The sequence below is a fragment of the Ascaphus truei genome, chromosome 3, assembly GCF_040206685.1.
Source record: "Ascaphus truei isolate aAscTru1 chromosome 3, aAscTru1.hap1, whole genome shotgun sequence".
Lineage (NCBI taxonomy): Eukaryota > Metazoa > Chordata > Amphibia > Anura > Ascaphidae > Ascaphus > Ascaphus truei.
The window spans coordinates 338,085,007-338,106,890 of NC_134485.1; the positions used below are offsets into that span (position 1 = coordinate 338,085,007).

The 21,884-nt window shown below is 43.6% G+C and overlaps 1 protein-coding gene across 1 annotated transcript in view; it reads left to right on the forward strand.

Moving 5' to 3' along the window:
• The first annotated feature begins 3,181 nt into the window (after positions 1 to 3,181).
• SLC4A8 (solute carrier family 4 member 8) overlaps positions 3,182 to 21,884 on the forward strand; it is a 423,930-nt gene continuing 405,227 nt past the window's right edge. Inside the window, exon 1 of the mRNA XM_075591636.1 lies at positions 3,182 to 3,765. Coding sequence (XP_075447751.1) covers positions 3,721 to 3,765 — 45 coding nt within the window. The 5' untranslated portion in view covers positions 3,182 to 3,720. The remainder of the gene's footprint in view (positions 3,766 to 21,884) is intronic.

Here is a 21,884-nt window from a genome sequence, read left to right on the forward strand (position 1 = left end):
TGCTGAACTCAAGCGATATCAGCTAATAATTTCCTCCTCACTAAGCCCCTCCAAAACTGTATGCTCATGGAATAAACGTGGCCGGGGCACAACCTGCCTCCTCTCTACTCTACTCTCCTCTCCTCCTCTCTCTCTCCTCCAAAGCCAGTCTTCTCCTTCTCATCATATGTCTCAACTCTATCTCCATCTCCGCACCTGCCATCTCTACCTCGAAGTAAGTGTGCAATTGATTGTTTTAAGTAGCTTTGTGATGAAGACACGTGACTTGAAACAATGCAACAGAAAAAAAAAAAATCATACACAATGTGTGTTTCTAATCAATTAATCTGTGTTCATTAGGCCACGGTCCAAGTGTGCACTGTAGCACGCGTGACCGGCAGGGGGGGGGGCGGTACGTGCACGGTGCTGCACTGCGATCTGCGGTCTGGGAGAATATGCAGGATTGTGATGGGGGGGGGGGAGGGTAGGGGGCGTGGCTGGATTTTTCCCGGGGCATGGCCATGACGTCACGCGGCTGGTTCGCCCTCATTGGCTGAACCACCGGCGGGGGCGTGGCCACCCCTCCGTCGCAAACTGTAAATACACTTTGAATGTCTTTGGAAAAACTTGTCGTACAGCGCGGCTGCATATTCCACGCGAAGGTACATACTGGGCTCAGCCCCATTGAGGGCGGAGCTTGTTCGCGCAGCGCACGTAGAAGGCACTGGGGACGCAGCCATAGCATGACCTCATCGTGATAACCTAATATTAATATAAGATATTACCTACCTATTACAATACCATGATTTTAATAAGAAACACAGATGTTTGTAATGCGATGCTTTGACATGTATCCAACAGTCAGACATTGTAATGCCAATTAGCGGTTAAAGCAAATTGATAGAAATTCTATGAAGTCATTTTAACTTTAAACAAACACTACCACACAACACATTTACATTCAAAATATTCAGACAATTGTAGAAACAATAAAAAATGACTTTCTACATAAAAATAATATTGACCATACAAAATATTCATCAGTGACTTTAGTAAACTGTTATTAAATAGGTTAGACATGATTCTTAAAAGTGTAAACGTATATAACCCGTCACACCATTTTTCAACACTGTCCCTATACTTATTTACAACTGTTAAAGCTGCAGATCAATGTAAGGTTTATTGAAACAATTTTCACATTTCTAATATTAAATATGTGCATTAATACAATATGTACAATGACAAGTGATTATTTACGTTGCACATCAATCATTTATCCAGTAATTGATCGCTTAATATGATTTAAAATTTTTGGGTATGATATGCATTTGGGGAAATGTAGTCCATAAATATAATATGAGTGGGCAGTTAATCCAGCGGTGCGCAAACTGGGGGGCACAAGATTATTTAGGGTGGGTGCTAGCAGCCTGCGGAAAAACCTGGTGTGCGTGGGCCGGCAGACGGTGTGCGCGAGTCGGCAGGCAGCTGAAGAAGATGTGAGCGGCGGGCGGCCAAAGATGTGTACGGGCGGCCGAACAAGCTGGGTGCGGGTGGCCGAACAGGATAGTGCATGAGGCGGCCACGTGATGGTGTGTGTGCACCCATGGGGGCTGCGGAAGTACGGAGGAGGAGCACGCCCCAGCGCTGTGATATCTCTGCAATAGCGCTGTGGTCCTGCTCTCCTCCGCTGCCAACCTGCTTCGCTGCGATCCTCTGCAAGTGAAAGAGTAAGCTGCCATATCAATCATACTATGAATGTACAAAAATAATTAACAAAAAGTGAAAACACAATAAAAATGGGAAAAAAAAAATACATAGTACTGTAGGTAGGATTGTGAATGACACTGGGGTCAGCAAGCCAAAGAGCAGGGAGAATAAAAAGGCAAATGGGAGAAGAAAAAAGGGAGGGGGAAGAAAAAAAAAAGGGGGGGGGGGAAGGAGAGAGGGAAGGGAGGTAGCAAAGAGGTGGATGAATGCCCCCCCAAAAGGATTGCCTTTGTGCACGTACGACAAACAAAATTGACTTTGAAGCGCGCTCACCAGCAATCAATGCACACAGAACACAGTCGTACACACACACAGCCACACACATTACAAAAGTTTGCTCACCCCTGATTAATCTATACAATTTGTGCACTGATAGAGACGGAGGCTGGGGATCAAAAGGCAGAGCCAATCAGAAGAGAAAGGGGCTGTCACTTAAAATACATTACTATACTTTTAAATTCATATAAATAATTTATGGCCTGATTAATTTGTTTAATGGTATTTTGATTTTTTAAACACATACATGAATTATTCATATTTACACACACGTAGGATATTGTTTTAACTGCACCTTTAAAACATTTATATATGACTATCCTGCAACGCAGATGAACGGTAAACTTCATACCCCATATCAAACCAAAAGATGAACAAGCAATATATTACCCTTTTATAACGCCAGCAATGACACAATAATATCAGAAATATCAACTGTGACATTTCTTACACTTACTAGTTAAAAAAAAAAAAAATGCTCACAAATAAAAAGCAATACGAGTCCGCTCAAAAGCGTCAATGCTTAAAACATGTCATAGTTGCATTTTTTTCCTCCTAAGTCCCGTCTCGCCGTTTCTCGCCAGCTTCTCCCCACCTTCTTCTGTCGAGGCGATTCGGAGAAGAAATCTCAATTCTAGAGCGGCAGTCAGACCCGATAAGCTGACCGGGGCCACTAGAATTGAGCGAGTTTGAGAAACTGCCGATAAGTGGCTTATCGCCAGCGCGTTTGGTGATTTTTTTCGGAATTTTTATTTTACGAAAATGTCTAGTATCGCCAAAATATCGGAGCTCGCAGAATAGCAGTAGGCTTTTTTTTTTTTTACGAAAAGCTGCAGATAACTGACTTATCAGACCTTTCTGCATATAGGCCCCTAAATATCTAACATCCCCAACCCAACCCCACCTGTTCCTCATGGCTCCTTGGGCCAAGCGTCATGTTACCCTTCCATAATTGTTCCTGACGGTCTTTAGGCAATGACATCATGAGATAACCAGAGGGTTTGCATGCTGCAATAAAAAAGGGGTTGCTCTTTCTCTCAGCCTCTGCCAGAGCTTCCCCAGAAACGCAGCACATTCTCCTTTTAAAAAAAGGAGGCGAGGCTAGTGACTTCAAGGAGGCGCGGCGTAGCAGGCTTCGGTTACACAGCTCATTGTAAGCCAATTATGTCTGGGGGTGTGGATTGCATTGACAGCTGCCACTGCCTGACATACCCCTTTCTTCCTCTTGTAGCATTGGGTTGCTGGGTACCTGCTTCCTTGCTTCTGTCCGGTACTACGTCTTCTTCACGCTGCTGATACTGAAAGGCTTGAAACCTGCTTTCTCTCTGCACCGCCTTTCTATCCCTGAGCATCATCGCTGCTGTTCTCTCCGGGCCGGGACCCCCGGCGGCCGGGCTCTGTTTGGCGCTGACTCTCTCCCTCCCATGCTGGTTATTGGCCCGCCCGGCTTTTTCTCCAGCTGTTTGCAGATAGGATGGGAGGCTGCAGCCAGGGATTGAGCGGTAGCTGAGTGAGCCCTGCAGTCAGAGGAGAGCGGGAAGCAGCACCAGAAGCGGAGCCAAGCAGCCCCTTTCCACCAGTGGGGGAGACAGGATTAAGGGGAGGCGATCGCATAACCTTTGAGCATCCTGAAGGACAAGGTGCTGGGAAGCACATCAACAGCCAGAGAGGCGAGAGCACCAGCAGAGCGCGTCAGCCATGCCTGCAGGAAGCAATGAGCCTGAGTGTGCCCTGAGCTACCAGGTACATCACGCTCTGTGCAGCTCATCCCACCTAGCTTCTGCTACCCAGAGCCACAAAGAAGGTGGCAGGGGAGGTTAATGTACGGGAGGTTAATGCAGGGGAGGCTAATGACTTCCCTTGTTGCATGCTTCTCTCTTAGCAGGTTTTTTTTTTAAAGGATATTGGTGGACCTATGGGTCGCAGTGAAAACTGAAGCGATGAAGGGGGCCGCGGTATTTAAAAGGGTAGAGAGGCATTATGACTGCGGAAATAAGGCAGAGGGAACAGATGCAAATATTTTGGGTTGGTAGATGATGGACATCTGCTTATGTAAATGGGTCTGTAACTCACTGCAGTGCAGAGAGCTGGTGAAGCTGCACAGTAAACTAGATTGGTGATGCTAATGGAAATATGATACCAATGCTATAAATATAGTTATAGTAGCTGCAGTTATCCCAGAGAAAACTAGATTGCAGTTTGTGAAACCTTTTACATGTCATTACATCAATCAAAACATAGTACAGAGAGAATGTTGCACACTAGCTTTTTGTTCAACAGAGGATCTTGTTGTTCTGTAATTCATTCAACTTGAATCCAGTCTTGCCTAAAATATACTCAGTGCTGCTGTTGAGCATCTCTGAGTGAAGATGTATGTTGCTTAGCAGGTGAAAGTCAAATTCAGCACTGGCATCTGGAGAATCACCCTAAGGCTCAGCATCAATGTACACCTATGTTGAACCAATGAAAAGGATCACAACTGCAAAGTATTGTATCTCAGGTCCTGTTATACAGATGCAGCGGCCGTTATTGAAACACTTCACGCGGTGTATACCTCGGAATACCCATGTCATGGCGCGGGATTTCTTCCAACCGTACCGCCTTAAGACGCGAGTGCAGAAAATGGCATTTTAGTGTTCTGGCTTTTAAACACTGAAATGGACACAGTAGCACAGTACTGTACACATTACAATTCATTCATTTCATTGCATTTAATTGCACACAATCCATGAAATTCAAACAAAGCAGCCGTGATAAACACGTGTGCCTGGGGCGATTGGCGGCATTAATGCCGCGTGGAGTACAGCAGCGCACACGAAAACGGCGCCGTGATTTGTTCTAATAACGGCCGCTGCATCTGTAGTTACAATCTTTTTTCATACAATGGGGCACAATAATCTCATTATAACCTTTAGAGTGCCCTTGTGAAGTACCTGGTATGGTATCAACCAGGGGCCCTTATGACATCCCGGGTACATCATGGGTACTGGCTAGTTTGGTAGGATGTGATAGGGCTAACTGCTCCGACACAGCATCCAGTCTGATCAAAATGTAAGGAGAGATCTATCCACTTCCGTTTTCCAGCATCCGGGCACAGCCGCGTCACGTGATTACTCTATAAGCGCTCACATGACACGGAAGTGGCAGGCATCCAGTGGTTGAATTGCGCTTGAGTGCACCTATGTATTAACCAAAAATGTCTCCATCTGCGCCATCAGCATCAAACCGTTTTTATTTTTCCATTTTTTTGGCGCATAGAACTGGACTGCGCTAAGTGTATAGATGTAAACAGTATATACTAAAAAATAAAGTTTGTATGCCTAAAAAAAGGGAGACCGCGTATCAAAATTGTTGTTCAACTTGTGGTAAACCCTAAGAAGAACCATAAGTGTTAGTGCAGACTTAAGTTGCTTTGTATTAGCCAAAAATGTATTTGATGCAGCATGGATGTTTCATAATATAGGTTCCTATTTTCACAGTATGGCTATCATAAATAATAATTACACAATTTATATTTTTGAACACTACTGTAGGGATGCATTCAAAATACAATTTTAATTCAAACTGAATTACTGTATACAGTATGTATCATTTAGGTATTCAATATGACTCAATGATTAAAAATGCATACAGACAATGTGTTATTTGTATGACGCTTTCAGAAAGATGATGCACAGTTTGTAAAAGGTTTACACCACTTTATATCACAAACATGTTGACACAGCATAAATTAAAATTGGATCTTATTACGTGGGCCTCATTGTGTTGAAAATCACCGGTGGCATGATCCTTTTTTCCATGACAGATAGGAACTGAGGGTTTCATCATGTATCTGAATTTTCCTGCTGGTCCTCTCCTCTAAATGTCACCTTGTGTGGAGGTCATTGAGAAGCGCTGTGTTGTATATGTCTCTGTGTCTTGCAGTTTAATGAAACTATTAGAAAAAAATAAAACTAGATGAGATTCGTTTCTTCAGGGATGAAAAGGTAAGGTTGGCAGGGAAGAGGTGCTGCATTACCGGGCAATGCAGCATTGGCATTTTGTATTGCAGTCAGGTGTTCATCCCCATACATGTTCAGCCTCCTAAATGTTAGTGAAGGGCCTGACTGGAAAGTAAAATTAAATGCCCTAGATAGGGATGTCTATTTCAATTATGCCGTCTGTCACATACCATTTGATACAATTTTTAATTATTTCATGCTTGATTTTTTTTATTGTAATGATTGTGATCATTTAGACATTTAACCCACTAGCACTACAGTTAGACCAAAGAAAAGCAAAAATAAAAGGTTAATGGCAGCACACACACACACACACACACACACACACACACACACACACACACACACACACACTATATATATATATATATATATATATATATATATATATATATACATATATATATATATACACTACACCTCCGTGTTAGTCTAAACTTCACTCTCCACTAAAGAGGGGGCGGTGCCTCTGGCTGACAGAAATAAGAGAAATATGTGTATGTATTGTTTTTCACTAGGGAATTTGTGCACTTGCAGTTTTCCTTCAGAATAATGGGACTTTGTTACTGGTTTATGCCTGTTATTTAATTGCACTAAATCACAAAAAGCATTATGCTTCGTTCATTTAACCCTTTGGGCACTTTGACATATTTCACCAATGTCCATAAAAAAATAAGACACTGTATTCATTCCGTGTAGGTACCTGCTATATTTGGAGTTTACCTTGATGAGGTTAGCAGGCTTGACTCATTTGTTATCAAAAGATTCGACTAAAGTAATAATAATAAAAAAGTACTCCTTTGTTATTAGACTTGGGCTGTAAATGTAGAAAAGTAGTGCTCTAAATGTGAAATTGCAAACCAATTTGAGAAGACCGCTTGAAATGTACTTTTGTTTTCTAACCAGGATTATGTGTAATAGTCACTCATCCATCATTGATTTCTCCTATTATTTTCACAGTCACTGTTATTAAACTCCAGCCCACACAGTGTTCGTGCAGAAAGTGATGTTTCTTTGAGTTCTGTTTTTCTATCCGTGCTGATTTGTTAAAAGTTCAGATTCTCTCTCTCCAAACCTGATAGTGTTCTCAATATGCCAATTTACCGTGACAGTTCTGTGCCAGAGATTAACCCTTTAAGAGCTGATTGTGTTTGTATCTCTGGGTGGTACAGAGGTTTTTAGTGCTAAGAATTTTCAAGCCACAATAATTGTAATATGCTTATTGTAAACCGAGACAAATCATGTACTTTTTTTCCCACCAGATCCTGTAGATTATAATACTATGCTTCCCTCTCTCCCCCCCCCCACACACATTACAGAACTATAAGTCCAAATGCTAATTAAAGCATTTAAAACATAGAATTAATTCAACCAAATATGAATTTGTGTAAATATTTCATTTAAAGCGGCAATCCACGCCATTTGTAATTTTTTTTTTGTACATTTTTTATTTTTTACATTTTTAATACATGATTGTGAGCAGGGGGTCTCCAGAGCTGAACCCTGTGAATTTCCGCTTCTGGGACCCTTGCTTTCGGAGATACATACCTCCTTAGTGGGTGCCGGTAGCCGCTCCAGGACTCACATTATGGCCGCTTTTTCCAAAACTCCCAGGCCCTGCGGGCTAATAGAAGACATGACGTCACCCAGTGTGGATTCCTATTGGCCCATGTGACGCGGGAGCTTTAAACTGATAACTGCAGGAGATACCAGCATCTAATTCAGAAGTATCTCTGGAAGCAGGGGGTCCCCGGAGCTGAAATCAATGGGTTCAGCTCTAGAGACCCTCTGCTTTAATCCTGTAATGGGAAGAAAAAACCGGCATGGATTGCTCCTTTAATGTGCAGCAAATAAAAAGATCACTTGTGAGCACATTCACATGTCTCAGACAGATCATGCAACGCTTCTACTGCAGCCAGGGATTCTGGGACAGTAAATGTAAATGAGCACACACTGTCATCTTTAACTTCATGTCCTTTTTAACATTGACCCCTATGAGCTTATGCCTGCCGTATTACACAGCTTTTCAGCACAGCCTGGGTTACGGAAGTTCATGGCCGGTAAAACCTACTCATTTCATGTTACACATTTAGGTCCACCAAACGTAATGCTACCACAACATCTTAGACTTGCAGAGGTGCGCAAACTTCTGGTACTGTGCACCCCTGCCTGCTCTCCGCCAGTGCTCAAGCCCCCCCACACCTGTGTGCTGGCATCAAATTATGCCGCTGGGTGATGTGCATTACGTCCCATGACCCCACGGCATTATTTGAAGCCGCATTGCCATGGCGACGCGTCGCCCAAAGCCAGCTGATTCACGATAAGTTAGTTACAGAGGCTTCGCGCGGTCCCCTGGCATTTAATTTAAATGGGAAAGAGCGCATGGCCTCTGTAACCCCCGCGCCCCCTAAAAAAATATCTCATGCCCCCCAGTTTGTGCACCCTTGTCTTAGAGTATTGTTTGCAAAGCAATGTTTTACCAGTATAGAAGCACTGGCAGTGGCATTTCCCATTAGGCCCGGCCTAGGTCAGCAAAATTTTCGGGCGCGCTCTCGGGCCTATTGGACCTGATGGGAAGTTACTTACATATACCGAGTGCCTTCTTGCTGTCTCCTTTCTGCCGCCCTCCTCCTTTCGATTCGCAGCGTCAAATGATGCAGTGAACGTCACCAACGTGGCATCACATGGCGTCTCATTGCCATGGCAATGTGACGTCACGGCATCAAATTACATCATGAATTCGAGTTACCATGGTAACGAGACGCCGTGTGCCATCCGGTGTTTGTTGACTCTACGAATCGGAAGGAGGAGGAGGGTGGCAGGAAGGAGGAGGACGGCATATGTAAGTGCCATGAGGCGGCGGATTTTGAGCACTGGAAACAGCGAGAAACGCATGCAACTGTCAAAAATAATAATTGTCTTATTCCATTTGGAAGGCCATAAAATATTATAAAACAAGATGGCTTACTAATGTATTGTATTGTATGTCTTTATTTATATAGCGCCATTAATGTACATAGCGCTTCACAGTAGTAATACACGTGATAATCAAATAAATAACAGATAATATAAATAACAGATCATGGGAATAAGTGCTTCAGACATAAAAGTAACATTAAGGAAGAGGAGTCCCTGCCCCGAGGAGCTTACAGTCTAATTGGTAGGTAGGGAGAACATACCGAGACAGTAGGAGGGAGTTCTGGTAAGTGCGTCTGCAGGGGCCAAACTTTATGTATCATGTGTTCAGAATATACACAGTGCTATTTATATGCTTCTTTAAGCAAGTGTGTCTTAAGGTGGGTCTTAAAGGTGGATAGAGAGGGTGCTAGTCGGGTACTGAGGGGAAGGGCATTCCAGAGGTGTGGGGCAGTCCGTGAGAAAGGTTTAAGGCAGGAGAGGGCTTTAGATACAAAGGGGGTAGAAAGAAGACACCCTTGAGAAAAACGCAAGAGTCTGGATGGTGCATAACGAGAAATTAGGGCTGAGATGTTAGGAGGGGCAGAAGAGTGTAAAGCTTTAAAAGTGAGGAGAAGAATGGAGTGTGAGATGCGGGATTTGATCGGAAGCCAGGAGAAGGATTTCAGGAGGGGAGATGCTGAGACAGATCTAGGAAAGAGTAGAGTGATTCTGGCAGCAGCGTTTAGGATAGATTTGTAGGGGAAACAGGTGAGAGGCAGGAAGGCCAGACAGCAGGAGGTTACAGTAATCAAGACGGGAGAGAATGAGGGCCTGAGTGAGAGTTTTAGCAGTCGAGTAACAGAGGAAAGGGCGTATCTTAGTTATATTGCGGAGGAAAATGCGACAGGTTTTAGAAATGTTTTGAATGTGAGGGGCGAATGTGAGAGAGGAGTCGAGTGTGACCCTTAGGCAGCGTGCTTGGGCTACTGGGTGAATGATTGTAGTTCCAACAGTCATGTGGAAGGAGGTAGTAGGGCCAGGTTAGGGAGGAAGTATGAGGAGCTCTGTTTTAGCCATGTTGAGTTTAAGGCGGCGGAGGGCCATCCAGGATGATATAGCAGAGAGACATTCAGAAACTTTGGTTTGAACAGCAGGTGTAAGGTCGGGTGTTGAAAAGTACATTTGTGTGTCGTCAGCATATAGAGGTGATATTTAAACCCAAAAGATGTTATTAGATCACCTAGAGTGTTTACAGAGAAAAGAGAAGAGGTCCCAGTACAGGGCCCTGGGTTACCCCCACAGAGAGACCAATAGAGGAGGAGGAGGTGTTAGCAGAAGAGACATTGAAAGTACGATGGGAGAGGTAGGATGAGATCCAGGATAGAGCTTTGTTCCGAATGCCAAGAGTATGGAGAATGTGAAGGAGAAGAGGGTGGTCCACGGTGTCAAATGCTGCAGAGAGGTCGAGTAATATGAGCAGAGTGTAATGACCTCTGTCTTTGGCAGCATGGAGGTCGTCAGTTATTTTAGTGAGGGCTGTTTCCGTGGAGTGAGCAGTGCGGAAGCCAGATTGTAGAGGGTCTAGGAGAGAATAGGTGTTGAGAAAATGGAGCAAGCGAGAGAATACAAGACGTTCAAGGCAAAAGGCAGGAGGGAGACAGGTCAATAGTTAGAGACAGGTAGGGTCAAGCTTGCTGTTTTTGAGTAATGGTATAACTGTTGCATGTTTGAAGGAGGATGGAAAGGTTCCAGAGCAGAGGGAGGAGTTAAAAATGTGTGAGTGTAGGGACTATAGTAGGACCAAGAGGTTTTAGGAGATGGGAGGGAATGGGTTCAAGAGGGCAGGTGGTAGAGGGAGAAGAGGCGATCAACAGTGACACATACTCCTCTGAGACAGTGGAAAAAGAGTCAAGGAAGGCAGGAGAGTTAGGAAGAGGTGTAGGATGGGAGGAAGAAACAGAGGGGATGTTCTGACATATGGATTCCACCTTTTCCTTAAAATAGTCAGCAAAGTCCTGAGTGGAGATGGAGGAAGGAGAGGCAGCTGAGGGTGGTTTGAGTAGAGTATCAAAGACAAAGAACAGTCGGCGTGGGTTAGACTTGTGCATGTTGATTAGTGAAGAAAAGTAGGCTTGTTTAGCTTGCGAGAGGGCAGAGTTGAAACAGGATAGCATAAATTTGTAGTGAAGGAAGTCTGCGAGAGTATGAGATTTCCTCCAGAGGCGTTCAGAGGAACGAGTGGAGGAACGCAGCATGCGCGTGTGGGAATTTAGCCAGGGTCTAGGGTTAGAAGGGCGAGTGCGGCAGAGAGAAAGCGGGGCATGTAGATCAAGAGAGGAGGACAAGGCAGAGTTGTAGTTCCTGACCAGGTTGTCATGGTCTGTAGCAGAGGTGAGAGAGGAGAGGGAGGAGCGTAAAGTGGACTCAAAGTCAGGTAAGTGAATAGAGCACAGATTTCTGCAGAACCGGTGGGTAGATGGAGGTGGAGAAGGGGAGAAGCGAGATAGAGAGAATGAGATGAGGTGATGGTCAGCGAGCGGAAAGGGGGAAATGGAGAAATCGGAGAGAGAGGTTTTTAGTGAAAACAGGTCTAAGTAGTGGCCATCCTTGTGGGTGCTGGCTGCAGTCCACTGTTGAAGGCCAAAAGAAGAAGTTAGAGAGAGAAAGCAGGAAGCCCAAGGGAGATAGGGGTCATCAATGTGGCAATTGAAGTCCCCAAGGAGAAGAACAGGGGCGTCTGAGGAGAGAAAGAACGAGAGCCAGGATTCAAAGTGAGAGAGAAAGGCAGAAGGGGGATGAGTATAGGTAGGTGGGCGATAGGTGACCGCCACATGGACAGGGAGAGGAGAGAAATGAGCCTCAAAGGGGGGAAAAGCAAGAGAGGGAGGAATTGGAAGGGTTCGGTAACAGCAGAGAGAGGAGAGCAGGAGCCCCACGCCTCCACCCCTGCCATCAGGGCGCGGAGTTTGGGAGAAAGAAAGGCCACCATAAGAGAGGGCAGCTTCCAGAGCAGAGTCAGACTAAGTGAGCCAGGTCTCAGTTATAGCAAATAGGAGCAGTGAAAGAGAAAGAAGTCATGCACAGAGAGGAACTTGTTAGAAAGGGAGCAAGCATTCCAAAGTGCACAGGAGAAAGGGAGAGAGGAGGGAGGGTGGCAGGGGATGGGTATGAGGTTGAAGGGGTTGACAACAGAAGGAGTAGAGGTTGCAATTGGCAGGCGAGGACGAGCGCAAGTAGGAATAAGGCAGGGACCAGGATTGGGAGAGATATCCCCAGAAGCAAGGAGGAGAAGCATGGATAGAAAAAGGATGTGTGAGGATGATTTGTAAGGGTGTTTTTTAGTGCAGAGGATATAGCTGTGTGGTGTCAGAGGACACAGGTAAGAAAGGAGTTCATGTGAACAGAGAAGTGGTGAAGGAAGGAGATGGAGATATATGAATAGAGTTAGAGACATACTGAGGCTGGTAAAAAGAAGTGCATAATTTGAGAAGAGGTGAAGTCACAGCAAATATAAATGGTAAAGGCAGCATCACAGCCGTAATGATGCAGTCTGGTATAGATGATATCCTCCTTTCCAGCGTAGTTGAAATGCAGGAATCAGGGCCAGTTGGGGGTGTCCACTACTTTTGTCCTTCCTTTTAACCTTCAGTTGTTCAGTAGTCCTGCCACTTATAATGGGCCACTTGGAGATGGGCTGCAGGCAGACTAGCTGTTCTGACTGGGTTTATATTGGCCTAAAAAGTCACCTGACAGTTTGGTTCTGTCTGCTTAATTAGCACATCTGAGGCACATTCAAACAGATGGTTTTCTACACAGGGTGTTCCCTGCCTAGGTGTCAAAGCTTAATTTGATTAGGGGTAGAAAGAAAACAGCATTCAAATATGTTTTTTACCTAGCATTATATCACTTGCATATACTATAATACACACAGCAAAGGCTTCAATGAGAGGCTTTAGAGATGGTTTTTACCTGAGGCGAGAAGAGGGCATGATCCGTTAGGGTAAGAGTTCCTTCCTTTTAAACTTTAGTTGTTAAGTAGTCCTGCCACTTTTAATGGGCCATTTGGAGATGGGCTGCATATGATTATATGATTTACAGGACTCTAATTGCAGTGGCATTCATCTACAGTACCTCCAAAGTTATACCACTTTGTAGGAACTTTACATAGACGCTTCCCCCAGTGGCAGACATATTAAATATGCATGGGGGAACAACACTATATATACACCAGAGAGATCGTGGGATTTTATAGGGCAAACCCTATCCAAGATTGAAAGTCGGACCTCCCCACCCCAAATCGAGGTGAGAATAACTCTCCAAAATACACAGGACCTGGAAAACTTGTCCAATGTAAGCCCTGCCCAATAAAGTCACTGCCATGAATAGAGATTTATAAGCCACATGACAAAAAAAACATATGGACTCCCTGGCTCTGTTTCTAAATGCTGATGTCCCTCCTTCTACTTTTATATAGAGGAACCCCATGGTAACCTATTCAGTATCTTTTGAGATGATCTTTAAAAGCCCCCCTTCCTTTGACGCAAGTGTTATGTTATGCAGCACCACAGTATGAATTTTAGGTCAGTAGGTACTATATCAGGCACACTTAATGGGATAACTTCTTTGCAGCCAGAAGGACCTGCAGGGCATCTGGAAAAAAAGCCATTGCTAACCCTCTTAGCAACACAAAGGCTGCATTTAAATGGGATACATCTTGTTTTAGAATGATCTGTGGGGCCCTGAACTTGCTATGGCCTCAACTAATTGCTTAGTTGCTTATGTTTTGGTGCTACATCTGAAAACAGAATGATATATGTACTGTATCTACATTGTAAAACAAAGGAAAACTAATAGTCTATTATTTACAGCAACCACAGAAATAGCCATGACAAAGTATATGGCAGTCGAAATTAACTATCTCAGTGACCTTGTTGTGTAGCTTCATTGTATGCTGTTTGTACTGATCAGTTACAGTTGACACACAGATACACTTAAGTGACAAGCACATTTTCTCTTGTGTGGTCGGGGAGAAGATTTTCATCTTGTGCAGTGGGGAGCAGTTTCTCATAAGCCGAATCTCATCTTGTGCAAGGGGGTGGGATGGGAGAAGAGCTGCATCTTGTGGGGGAGGGGGAAAAGCATCTCATCTTATACGGTGGAGAGAATCTTCTCATCTTGTGCGGGGGGAGCTCCTTCTCTTACGACTTCTTATCTTGCGTAGGGGGGGGGCATTTCTCATCTTGAGCGGTGGGGTGAAGCTTCTCATAGTGTGCGGTGTGGTTAAAGCTACTCATGGTGTGCAATGGGTTGAAGCTTTCCATGGTATGTGGTAGAGTGCAATTTTTCATGATATGCGGTGAAGTGAAGCTTCACTTACTGTAATGTGGGGCTGAAGTTGGGACTTAGAAAATGTTTCAGCTCAAAATCCTTGAAGCCGACTCGCTGCTATTTTTCACAGTGCATCTTTTGATTATTTCGAATTTGCCTCTGCTGTCTTGGCACTTAGAATCTCCTGAGCTGATTGGCTGCTAGGTTTCTTATAGGATTTCAGTCCCATTCTCAGAATACCTCAACCAATCAGAGCGTGGTACAATTTCTACCAGCCTATCAGCGATTGCCGGTACCCTGAAGCTGGGCGGGCACGGCTTTCAATTCTGCAAAAGGGCATGCACCAACCTGGCACCTCTGCCACTTAGCATATTGAACCCACCCACTGGGCCAGGCTCCTCAGAGTCTGGGGCGGCAAATGGTCGCCGGATAGCCCTTATTCATGTCAGGACGTGGGTACTCAAGGATAACTCTGGTACTCCGCCCGCCCTAACACCTTGGCATCTCCGAGACTTTCAAGTCTGGGACCCGAGCAGACTCAGTGGCACCAAGCCTGGTGGCCATCTGGTCTCTCGGAACCAGGGACTTGGAAATTCCGCAGCTCATTCTGTATGCAGTGCATAAAATATATATACCCTTATACACGATGTTAATACAAACTCTCACAAACTTCTTCTAAGTCCCTCGTCCCCTAGGATCTACTGAAAAGCTAGATCTCTTTTCAGAGCTGCTAGACCTTCCTATAAGAAGTCTACTAAAAAGTTGCTTCGAATAACTCTTAGGTTAAGTTTCAGAGTTGCTTCTATTGTACCGAAGGGTAACCGGGTGCTCTCTATAGAATAAACTAATCACCTTTAATAGAGTGGATAGAAATATAAATGGAAAATGATATTACCAGTTAAGGGAACCCCTGTGTCTCCTTCTTCATGGAAATACACACCTGGGGATCCCCCGTCTGCTGCTCAAACCCTTCCTGGGAGATATCCTTTTCTCCCACAATAGAAAACGAAAATAGAAAAACAAGGGGAGCGCAGATCAGCAATAGAACAACAACAATATACAAGTAAGTAAGAAGCACTATACTAATGGCTGAGAGTCAGAGATGATAGAGTAAGGTAAGTGTATTACTACAAATACTCACACGGGCCTGTGTGAGCAGATGCCTCTCGGGGCTTAACTCTGTAGAAGGTCTTTTCCTGGAGTCACACACTTTCCTCTTGGTTGCTGGTGGGCACACGAATCCTCAGAATGTTCAGTTGCCCCCGGAGTGGAAGAAAGGAACCAAAGGTGGGTGTCAATATATACATAGATGTAAACTCATAGGGGGATAATAAATAATCTCCGAGCCTGAGCCTGAGGAAACTTGATGACGCAAGCGAAACGCGTTGCTCGATCCTGTAGCTGTTGATGTTTTTTGTCCATCGGAGGCTTCCGTAGTCAGAAAGTGAGGGGTGCGTTCCAGACACCATCGTGCGTTCCAATGCTCCGGCGTGCTGCAGATGCCGGAGAGAAGGAGCTGACAGCAAGGAGAGCACCTTCACAGACTGTCTACACCCGCCGATTCACTGTACGTGTTTTAAAGTTTCTATGACTATTAGTAAATTACTATTCATCTTATTTGGACTCTCCATCTATTCCGGGGGGATCCTTGGAGATATTGAGACCTGTGCACAGCATTTGCTGTTGGAACAACGAAGAGCAGATCAATTCCCCTTAAAGTTAAACCCTTATGGGTTTTAACTCACACTGGCCCGTGTGAGTATTTGTTCATACATATACATATATATATCCATTGTCTTCTCGGAGATTATTTATTATCCCCCTATGAGTTTACATCTGTGTATATATTGACACCCACCTTTGGTTCCTTTCTTCCACTCCGGGGGCAACTGAACATCCTGAGGATTCGTGTGCCCACCAGCAGCAAAGAGGAAGGTGTGTGACTCCAGGAAAAGACCTTCTACAGAGTTAAGCCCCAAGAGGCATCTGCTCACACAGGCCCGTGTGAGTATTTGTAGTAATACACTTACCTTACTCTATCATCTCTGACTCTCAGCCATTAGTATAGTGCTTCTTACTTACTTGTATATTGTTGTTGTTCTATTGCTGATCTGCGCTCCCCTTATTTTTCTATTTTCGGTTTCTATTGTACCGAAGCTGGACTTAGAAATAATTTCACTCTTGCAACCGTATGGATGGTTGGAGACACTCCAAACCCCTATACCAGGTCCGGGTATTTGGGCATATACTGCGGGGGACTCCCCCTAACCCAGACACCTGACTAAACCGGGGATACGCATATCCCTATGCCCTCTTTTACCTTTCTTGTCTGTGCTGAAGCAGGGCATCCTGGCGGTGAGCCGCATAATTGCTTTCCAGGGAGGGCTTTGTCTGGGGGTCTGTGTCTACATGTACCCGGGAATCTGACTCGGTTCCCGGATACATTTTTTGAGTGGCCAGCAACTCTGGACCCCGAATATCTAGACACAATCCGACAACACTTTTACCGCAAAGTCCACCCTGAAACTCATAGCCTGGGAATCTCCACTGGTTAGCACTCCTGGAAAGGCAAAAGATACTTAAATCTTTATTGTCGCATATTTTACATACAATGCATGGAAGTACATATACAACAGTCAGGGTCAAGAGCTGACACTCTAGGACACCAAAACATCGATCAGGGGCAATCAAGTGGGCTTGACCTTTATTAGTGAGCCTGGTACCCCCTCACCGTCACATACAGTAAGTCAGAGAATGCAAATGTTTGAGGGGGCATACAGGCCCAGTGCAGAATAAAAGCTCTTTAACATTACAAACAGAAGGTTGCTTTAATGAGTACAGAGCAATAAAACAAATGGCATCCCACTGGTTTTATATTTTCCATCCCCAGGATTAAACAGTATATTGTGCATAGAGCTGCTGGCTGTAAGTTAGGAAATCCATGTTTTGTGGATTTGTAAAGGTTCACAGCATTGTTTATTTTAGTGCTCATGTCCAAAACAATTTCCCCTGCAGTGTACCATGCTCGCTGTGTTGAGACACCTGGAACTATGCCGAAAAAAAATCAAAATGTGTGTGAAGACTAAAAAATAAATACAGTTTGGCGCTTATTATTAGGAAATTCCTGATTGGCTGGGTCTGTTGATCTAGATAAAGCCCCTTAGTAGTCATTAATGACTGATTGTGTCTATCACACTTTAGGGGGAGATATTCTAAAATACCTTAATCTGTACTTAATTTTATACCAACCTGAGCAAAAATGTGCAATATCCTTTTAGACTGATTAATAAAACTAAAACAAACTAATTCCGCATGCATTGCAGGTTGTTCTGAATTTGATTGGACTGTGATGAAAGTTATTTTATAGGTGTTCTTGTACACGAGAAGGAGACTAAGATAAAGAGCGAGAAAGAACATACACCATAAATTCCTGCATTGGTTTTCTCTACTTTTGTACTAGTTTAGGAATCTCCACAACTGCATCATTTCTCAAATCAGAAAGTATGGCTACACTATATAAAGAAGTAATGTATAATATTTTGCTACCTCTACATATACAGGTATTATAGAATAATAATAATAATAATAATAATAGATGCTTTGTAGGAGCCATTAAATAATCATCTTCCAGAAGGGCAATTGTGAAAAACCTGTAATTCTATTGTTTTGGCAAGGGATGTTTTGCTATGTGCTATGACTGCTTGTCAAATTAAGTTGTTGATCAAACAACAATGTAATGTACCCTTTTGATTTATACTTATTATACTGATTATAACACACAGATACACGTCTCCGTGCTCCTCTCATTGTCTCATCCTACAACCTGCTCCCTTTATTCTATTCCCTCACATCTCCATGCTCCCTCACTGGGACGAAACTTCACCTTAACTCAACTCAATGCACCATCAGACTCTCCCTCAGCTTTCAGACATTTAAAACTCCCTGAAAACTCACTTTTTCAAGGAAGCCTATGTGGCATACCTCTAACATTAAAATCCCTCCTCCCCCGCCTACAACCCTATTGGGACCGGCTTTGCGGCTGGACCAATCTCCACGCTACAGTATGTAACACAAAACCTTAACGGCTGGACCATAATCCAATCTGAGTTCCACTCTATCCCACAATGAGCAGCCATTTTACCTTTTTGTTTCAACATACAGTAGTAAGCTCTCACGAGCAGGGCCCTCATTACTTTGTATCTGTTTGTGCATGTTTGTCCTTATTCATATTTGTATATAGGCCTAACTTTGTTTATGTAATTATCAAATCTCTGTACCCCCATTTTTTTGTGTGTGTGTGTGTGTGTATGTGAGTGATATCACTGTCATTCTAGGAGCCCCAGTCAATCCAAACCTTTTCCATTCAAGACCTATTTCATGATGTTTTCCTTCTTAAATTATCAGCTCATTAGCCATGTAGAGTATCTTCTTGGCTATTAAAGCAGCAACACATGTGAAATCTTATGGGGTTTTTTTTTTAATCAGTTCTGTAGTATTAGATAATAGTGACTTTAAATCATATTTTTTTTTATTTCTACAGCAGGTTTTAGCCCACCTCCCAAGCAGTGCAAAATATTTGCAACACAAACAATTTGTAAATATTCTCAGCAGTTTGAGCTGTAAACTAACACTAGATAATGTTATCTTAGTAATATAAGGATACATTGTAGCTGCTGAGTCACACTGACTGAACAGCCATTGTGTTAGGCGCAAAATTAGGATTTTGACAGATTTATAACAGGAGCACCAAACCATTGCCAGCTTAGGTAAGAATGTAGCACTGTCACGTGCTTTACATAGAAAAATAACAAAGAAAAGAAAAAAGTTGCAAAGTAGTATTGCTGCTTAAAGGTATAATACTTTTGTGCCATATACTGTAACGATCAAAGTTGTTTTTCTTCCATTTATGAAACTGGTGATTCTTCTTTGCACTAGTTCTGACCCATGCAGTAACTCTCTGACCTTCACAATGGAATTGATTGGCTCCTGTCTTGCCAGCTTTAGAGTGGGAATCGACTCTTCCCCAGCTTCACAACATAATCAATAGGGGCATGTGAGAGTAAAAGTTTTATATAGAAGGGAAGTGTACAGTAAAGGAGTAAAAAATGTGTGATGTTTTCCCAATGCATAGTGTGAATGTTGCAAAAGTTGACTCCATGTGTTTTCTTTTTTCCATATAAATGAACATTTGCAGCATTATAGAGTTTTTTGCCTTTTGTCTTATGAACATTTTTTTTTTCAAACTCAAGGAGAAACCTGTAAAATGTTGCAATATGTTCTGATCCTTTGATAGCTGAAGATATACTGTATGAAGAAACATTGTGTGTTTAAATGTCCAAAATTGTAATTACTGTATGTGCAAATTCATACCTAGGATAAGGCAGACAACTTCATAGCTTATAGAATAGGTGCCATTACGTGACTAAGGCCCGGGCCATAGAGGGGTGAGGATATCCGAGCCGCGCTGACGCTGAGGCTCGCCTGCTGAAATCTGCGCGATTTCATGCCCATGCAGGCGAGCCAGCGGGCGCGATCGGAGGGGGGGGGAGACTGAGGGAGGCGGGGCAGTGACGTCGCTGGGCCAATCGCCCGCGACGCACTGACGTCGACGTCACGGCGCCGTGACGTTGACACTGCTGTGCTGTGATTGGAGGTTTTCAGCTGACAGCGCGCTGAAAAACAGCTTGGCGCTCGGCTGAAAACTCCAACTCGTCAGCACGCCTGCGGACGCTCGCGTGAGCCCCCTCTCAAGGCATCCTCATTGAGGATGCAGGGGCTCAGCGCAGAGCGTCCGCACAGCTCAGCACGGCCTGTCCTTCTATGGACTCAGCCTAAGGGAGGAAATTATTCCAATATGTGAAGCTGGGGTTATAAATGTATCATCCTACTTCACACATAAAAAATGACATTTGTAAAGTTCTAAGAAAAAGCTAGTAAAGGAAACGATTATTACACTCCCACATCTTACACCGCCCCCTTTCCTCTTTCATATGGTTAACAAGTCAATTGTTTCATTACCCCACCTGAAATAAAAATCGAATTCTGGGGAAAAAACTTTTTCAGATGGATCAAAGAAAAAAATCCTATTAATTTCAATGCATTATATGGATCAAAGGAAAAAATCCCAGTTTTTTGCCTCAGAATTGCACATTTATGCCCTAATATATAAACCCCAAATAATCTAAATGCCCTTTTCAGAGACTGAAAGTGCATTCAAGAGTGCATGCACCATCAAACTCGAGTGGCATAAGAAACCACCTCGAAAACAATATGCATAATGTCAGGTCATTTTCCTTCCCAGTTTGACGTTGAGCTTAATTACAGCAGTAAACATCCCTGTTTGTTGAAGTAGGTGAGCTAGTTTTAAATCCCCAAATCTACTCTTTGTAGCCTTGGCAAATCACTTTCTAATCCTGTGTCCCGGGCACCAAAATGAGATTGTAAACTCTACAAGGCAGAGACTTGTTCCTAAAAAAAATCCTCTAGGTATAGCTCTGAATGTATGAAATAATATTACTATTGTGTAAACCAGCGGTGCGCAAACTGGGGGGCGCGAGAATTTAATTTAATGCCAAGGAGGCTTCTGTAACCTCACTTACCTGCTGGCAGCCGGGTCTTCGGCGACGCAATGGCCATGGCAACGCGGCGGCAAATGCCGCCGTGGGTCATGTAACATCACGCGTCGCCATGGCAACGCACATAAAATTACACGGCGTGCCGTGACCCGCAACGTCATTTGAAGCCGTGCCTTCGGGGAAGGGGGGGCGCAAACGCTGCGGCTCCCAGGAATGGGGCCGCAGCTGAAAATGTTTGCGCAGCGCTGGTGTAAACGATGCATGTGAATGGTCACTTTAAATCCAATATCAGTGAGCAAAAAGGCAAAATATGCCTCATTTAACCAATTCTGTGCAGCCAATTAACATCCATATTGTACGAGTTGTATTACTGCACTGAGAAACAGTGTTATACAATTCATTGTAGGATCTAGTAATGTGGGGCCATACGATGGGCTGTCAGATGATGAGACCTAAAATGAATTGTCAGGTGACGTTGCCATTTCTACCACTCTATTGTAGTATAAGCTGTATCTTTATTGGTAGATGGTGTTGCTAGGCAAACCTTCTCAATAGCTTTGAATAACTAGACAGTAAACCCACCTTGTGGTCTATTTTAGGTGAGTACTGAGCAACAAAACAGCTATTTTTTTTCAAGTTGGGGATTTTATTCTGTATGGGGTCTTTGAGGTAGATTTGTTTGTTTTTATTTTATTATTTTTGTCTTCCAAAGATTTCTGCAAAATGTGCTATAAATGTTTTTGCCGTCTGACAGAATCTAGATTTACCACATTTGAAACTGCAAATGAACATTGAAAATGAACGGTTGAAAAAGAGAATATTATGTAAATAGTTTTTTTTTTAAATTTAATTATTATTATAAGATGAATGTACCTGTAAATACTTCTAGTGTTTTTTTCACATCTTTTAAGAATTCATTTTTGTTTGGCAATTTCTGAAGGGAGCATGAAGGCCAGTTTCCTGAACAAGGCTAAATGTAGGATCATACAGATTACTCTAAGGCTACGGTTATAGTGCCGGCGACGCCATGGTCAGGCGACGGTCGCTGGAAAATCAAATA